Here is a 6,000-nt window from a genome sequence, read left to right as displayed (position 1 = left end):
ACGAAATCGAATTGTTGGCGTCCATGGTCCAAAGCTACCATCGATTTCAGAGCGGTGCACTGTGGGTAGCTGTTCCTCAGCTATCCATAGTTCCCACTTCTGGGTTGAGAGCACAGTGCCTGATGGGCAGAAAACATTGCCCGGGTGGTGCTGGGTACAGCCTCACCCCCTTTGTGAAGGCAGCAGACAACCCTTTGGCGCCTTTTCCCGGAGTGCATTGAGCAAACGCCATAGCACAGCAATCATGGACCTGAGATCACAAACGTATCCTGACCATTGTCAACACCTCGCGTACTCTCGTGCTGACTATACTGAACAATGAACTGCAAAGGCAGGAGGAGAGGAGGAGGCAGCTAGGCTGAGCGGCAAGGACAGCGATGATGAGAGAGGCAGAACTCCCATAACCGCTGGCCCCAGCGTTTTGGAGCTACTGCTATTAACGGGGCATCTCTACCATTGAACGCCAATTTGGGCACGGGAAACAAGCACAACAGGTGGCGCCGCATTGTTTAACGGTGTGGGACGATTCGCAGTGGCTGCGAAACTTCGCATGCGTAAGAGCACTTTCTAGAACTTTGTGACATGCTTCCCTGCCTTGAAACGCCATATACAAACAGAAGAGCAGCCTCACAGTGGAGAAGCGATGGCAATAGCCCTCTGGAAGCTTGCAACGCCAGACAGCTACCGTCAGTCGGAAATCAATTTGAGTGGGAAAATGCTACTGTGGGGCTGCAGTATGCAAGTAGCAAAGCAATCGTTAAGCTGCTGTACAAAGCTTGTGACTCTGGGAAACGTGCAGTGATAGTGGATGGCTTTGCTGCAATGGGTTTTCCGAACTGTGGTGGGCCAAGATGAAACCCATATCCCTATCTTGGCCCCCAGGCCGCAGAGCCCCCAGTACGTAACCGCAAGGGGTACTTTCAAATGTGCTGCAAGCACTGGTGATCACAAGGGTTTCACCCACATCCACGTGGGATGGCCAGGAAGGGTTCATGACGCTCGGCGCCTTCAGGAAGCACTAGCGTTAACGGCTGCAGCAAGGGAATTACTTCCCAGACCAGAAAAAACCGTTGGGATTGAAATGCCTGTAGTTATCCTTGGATCCAGCTACCCCTTGATGCCATGGCTCATGAAGCCATACACTGGCAGCCTGACAGTGGTCAGGAGCTGTTCAACTACAGGCTGAGCAAGTGCCGTGTGGGGTAGAATGTGCATTTGGCTGTTTAAAGGGTCGCTGGCGATCATTACTACCGCTCAGACTCAGCCAACCAATGTCCCGCTTGCTATTGCTGCTTGCTGTGTGCTCCACAATCTTGTGAGATAAGGGGAGACATTATGGTGGGTGGGAGGCTTGAGCAAATCACCTGGCCGCTGACTACGAGCAGCCAGAGCCAGGGCGATTAGAAGAGCACAGCTGGAGGGCTCGCACAGCAGAGAAGCCTTGAAACGAGTTTCAGCACGGCCCAGGGTACGGTGGGACTCTGTTTGCTTCCCCTTGATGAACCCTCCGCACTTGATGGACTATTCAGTGTAAGCAACCCACCCTCCCTCCTTTCATTACAGGTTGGCGAAGGAATTAAATTCAGTCTTGTTTTAAAAATCATTTATATTCATTAAAGTAATTATGCATCTGTTAAAAATATGTGTTTTTCCTTACTACTTTTCCCTGTAAGCAACCCACCCTCCCCCTTTCGATGTATTCTTTATTACAAGGAACTATATAAAAAGGCAGAGAATTAGGAAGGTACCCTGGCTGCTGTGCTTTGAAAGGGGGGAAGGGAAAGGCCATTAAGCACTTGAGCGTAATTACAGCTTTACTAACTCTCCAGGGGTGGAGGAGTAGGCGGGTGCAGAAAGCCTTCCCCACGCGTTCTTAACATTGGGTGAGGGAGATATGGGACGTGGGCTGCAGGGATGTTATACAGGGGCTGCAGCAGCACTCTGCTACTGCGCTGCTCTTCCTGAAGATCCACCAGTTTGGAGATGATCAGTTTGAGCACCCAGCAGATCCAGCGTTGCATTCGCCAACGCTGGTCTTCTGTCCGATCCCACTGTGGACGCGCTAAACCAATTTTATTAGATCTGTTTTGTAATATCGGTTTAAGCTAATTCGAAATAATCGTGCAGTGTAGACGTACCCTGAGAAGTCAACTCCTATGAATGGTCTTCACCTGTAAAATTCTGTGACGACTATGCCATCCCTGATTGGATGAGGATTAGAGAGGGAGCTGCGAAGACAATGCATGCAATTTAGAGCCGAATTTGGCTCATTATATTAAGTTAGCAGCCTTGGCTTTGAGTATATCTTCCCTCAGTGGCAATTCCACATACATAAGGAGAGTGGAATGCTGGGGGTGAGGTCTGCCTATATGCTGCAGGAATCGAGTTCTTGCAGGGCATTGTATTTATACCGCCTCCATTGAGAGGTAAAAAGAAGCCAGGTGCTTTCATAAACACTGTCCTCCTGTCTCATGCTGCTTTTGTTTTTCTTTGTGGTAGGCTTTCTGTGACGATGCCTCCGGACTGAAATTTAACCCAGTCCTGTACCCCAAGGTGAGGATAAAAACCATAAAATACTCTGGCTCAGGGATGCTGTATCTGAAGGGGCTGGTTTTCAAAACGGCTTGTGTCATTGCCCGCCTAATTTGTTCATTCATTTACATATGCAAAATAAGTATGTGCTACCACAATTGGCTAATTAGTTGCATAGCTAATAGCAGTAAAGCGAGGAGGTAACATTTTTTGGGGTGGGACCCATGAGACGCGCAGGCAAGCATATTTTTATCAACTACTGATGGAGTAAAGGGAGAGTATGACTCAGGAATTCTAGTAAGTCACTGAACTTTGTTTCCTCACCTCACTCACTGGACCTGGGGTAAGGTCACAAAAGTTTAATACCCCTGTCACGTGAGTGGGGTCCATATTCACTGACACCAATGGGTACTTTTCTAGAGGGCACAAAGAAAAGAATGCTTTCATTTCGTAGCTGTGTCTCTTTAAGGAAGTTTCTGCCTGAACCATGTGCAGATGCAGTTCCTAATATACTATTTTTTTAATTATATGAGTCAGGATGTGAATTTGGAAATCCTCAAAATAGGTAGAATGCAGTAGCAAGTCGAGCCCGGGCACCATATGCCAATTGATTAATTTAACTTAAAATAATATTAACCCTTCTTCAAGATGAAGGGCATGGCAGCCTCTTTAGGGGTTACATTCCCACCTCTGTGCTGGATGTAGAACAGAAAGGAGGCTCTTAGCTACTTGCATGCAAACCAAAAAGATGTTTAATGGCAAACAGCTGTTAACTATCTTGGGGGAAAACACATTTTCTAATTTCTATGCTCCTGTTGAGTCAGTGTGTCAAAGTCTCATTTGTAGAGGGTATGTAATTTTTGGTATGACTTTGGCATTAATGTCTATACACACTGTGCTGTGCACAGAAAGAAGCTTACAGAGTTTGTCGTGAATTGCAATGAGTATTGCCATGCTTATATCTGGCTAGTAGATCTGTGACTACATGAAACTGGCATGGTTTGCGGTTTCAGTAGAAGCTCCAGATTCAGATTACATCCTTTGAAAAGTTCACTAAAGCAATGTCTATATCGCAATATAAGCCCGAGTTAGCAGACCCTGGGTTTGTTAACCTAGGGCTTAAGCATGTACTCTCATTTGTAACCTCAGGTTAGGAATTGTTGAACCCTGGGTCCCAGCCTGAGGCTTCAGCTTCTACACTGCATTATGAAGACCCAAGTCCAATCACCCATATTCCAGACTTCCTAGCGCCTTCCCAAAATGTGGCCACTCTAGCCCTTTGTTTGTGGGAAAACTTGACTGTCCAGAGGACAAAGAAAGTCAGCCTGTGGGATTGTGGAATACTTCTGGAAGTCTTGCAGAGTATGAGTCCAGTGGTCTGTGTCTATACTGCAAAACAATAGGACTTGAACCCTGGGTCCCAACTTGACTCAGGCTTGGACCCTCCACCCCCCTGGGATCATGGGATCTTGGGTTCAAGCCCTGGGTTAGTGCAATTTTTGTATAGATAGAAGTGGGGATTAGGCTTGAGCCTGAGTTCAAACTCTGGGCTTATATTGCTGTGTAGACATACCCTAAAGATTTTACAAAACTTTTGTGCTAATCTGGGGCCAGATTTGAGCAAACCTAGGGCCAGTTCATGGTGTTGTATCCAAATCATATGGAACTAGTGGGTTTCACATGGTATCAGTGGAAAACTTGGTGAGTCTCACTTTGAGATTTTTGGGTTTGTTTGAAACCAAAACTTAAAGGTAAGCTCTGGATCTGAGAGCCCACATGGGTTAAATCTATAGAAAATGTTTATTTGAACTGCTTTAAAGCAAAACCCCTTGAGAGTTGCACCTTTCTAATGATGATGAAGCAGCCCTATAGATTTGCACCTCTCTAGTGATGACATTGATTTAGGGTTAAATTCTAGCATTTAATGGTGAGAATGAGGTTGCCCACAAAAAATTGCAGTGACAATATACACTTAGAGAGTCATCAGAATCTTGTCACAAGCTTCAAGTCAGATTTATGCCTGTGCACGAGGGAAGGTGTGACCCCTAAAACTACTTAACTGCTATCAAAATGCATAGGCAGGTAGTTGGTTCTATTTTGGGGTGGAATAACTTATTTGGGTGGTTCATGCAGAGCTGTCAGCATAATGTGTGAGCCAGGAGATACTTATAAGTTCTAAGTTCACACCCACTTTTGCCCAAAAGAATTCTCTGTGCTGCTGAGAACTCTCTCCACACTCTATAATTCTTCAATTCATACTTTGGCCCTTTGAGCTTCAATGACACAGTCATGATTGCAGGACACTTGAAGAAGCATGATGGTTATATTTAAGAGTGTGTTTTAATGACATAGCCTATTTTTGATCTCATTTTTTAAAAAAGAGAATAAAACAAGACAAAACAAAAGAAGCCATAGTTGCTGGGAACAACTGTGCCTCTCCTGTAACAATGAATCTCCCCTTGGTCAGAGAGAGAATTGAAGGAGTGATGTATTTGCAAGCCCCATGCAGGGGAGAAAAAAGGATGTTGCTCCTTTTACAGCCATTATTAGTTAGAACATTCATGAAACAAACTGAAGTGGCTCATGCTGTGATTCTCCAGTGACCATGAAATGTCCCTCCTTCCCCGTGTAGAACAACAATGGCAGTCATTCAACATAACAGATTTTAAAAGGAGTCCAAGGGAGTTAGGCACTAAACTCCCATCTGATTTGGACACTTAACTCTCTTGGGTCTTTGGAAAATCTCAGCTTCTAGGCAGGAGCTCCACATTAATGCCATTTTTAAAAGCAGCAGTGAAGTGTGAGTGGGAAGATACATATGTAACCTCACTTGTGTCATTGGCAGAGTATGAACTGGAGACCATTAATGCTGAAAACTTCAGTCTCTATTGATTAAACTAAAGGAGTAATTCTATTAGTAGATCGTTGAAGTAGGCTCGTCTCCTTTTATGTGGACCAACCATGCGAGGGGGACAAAAACACACACTGTACTACTATGGGGGTACATGGATGGGGCTAACAGGCAGATAAATGTGTGGCTGCCCCATGTCCAGATTTTGAATATTTGAGCTGGTTTAGTTTGTGTAAAATATGAATAAATGGCCTGTACCATCTAGGTTTGGGCCAGCCCAGCTCCATGGAGCTGTGACAATTTAAACCTGCTGAGGAGACGTGGGGCAGAACAAAATGTGCTCTTTGAAAGAGACCTAGCAACTGGATTCCATTTGTTTGTTTCCCTATCACTACTCATGCAATTGTGCTAGCATAAAACCTCTTACTGGGTAGTTAAAGCATAGTCTTCATTTTTGAAGCATCTTGTATGTTGGAGACAGAGTACGTTAGAAGACATTTTCACCACCTTTTGGGAGTAAACCAAGGTCGAAATTATGTTATGTTTGCTTTGTTGTTGTTTGGAAGTTGAGAACGTCCATTGCACTATTCACTAAGAAGAATGTCTTTGACGAGTAC

At 45.1% G+C, this 6,000-nt stretch overlaps 1 protein-coding gene across 7 annotated transcripts in view; it reads left to right on the top strand.

The window, feature by feature from the left end:
* Positions 1–6,000, top strand: part of RAP1GAP2 (RAP1 GTPase activating protein 2) — a 247,948-nt gene that overhangs the window by 214,154 nt on the left and 27,794 nt on the right. For 6 of the 7 annotated variants that reach the window (XM_032779454.2, XM_032779450.2, XM_032779451.2 and 3 more), the window contains 2 exons: positions 2,500–2,553; positions 4,914–4,994. In XM_032779454.2, the coding sequence (XP_032635345.1) occupies positions 2,500–2,553; positions 4,914–4,994 (135 nt within the window). The remainder of the gene's footprint in view (positions 1–2,499; positions 2,554–4,913; positions 4,995–6,000) is intronic. The other variant, XM_032779449.2, reaches the window with a different exon arrangement.

The sequence above is a fragment of the Chelonoidis abingdonii genome, chromosome 20 (assembly GCF_003597395.2).
Source record: "Chelonoidis abingdonii isolate Lonesome George chromosome 20, CheloAbing_2.0, whole genome shotgun sequence".
NCBI lineage: Eukaryota > Metazoa > Chordata > Testudines > Testudinidae > Chelonoidis > Chelonoidis abingdonii.
Note: the sequence above shows the minus strand (reverse complement) of the source record. Positions and strands in the feature narration are given on the sequence as shown.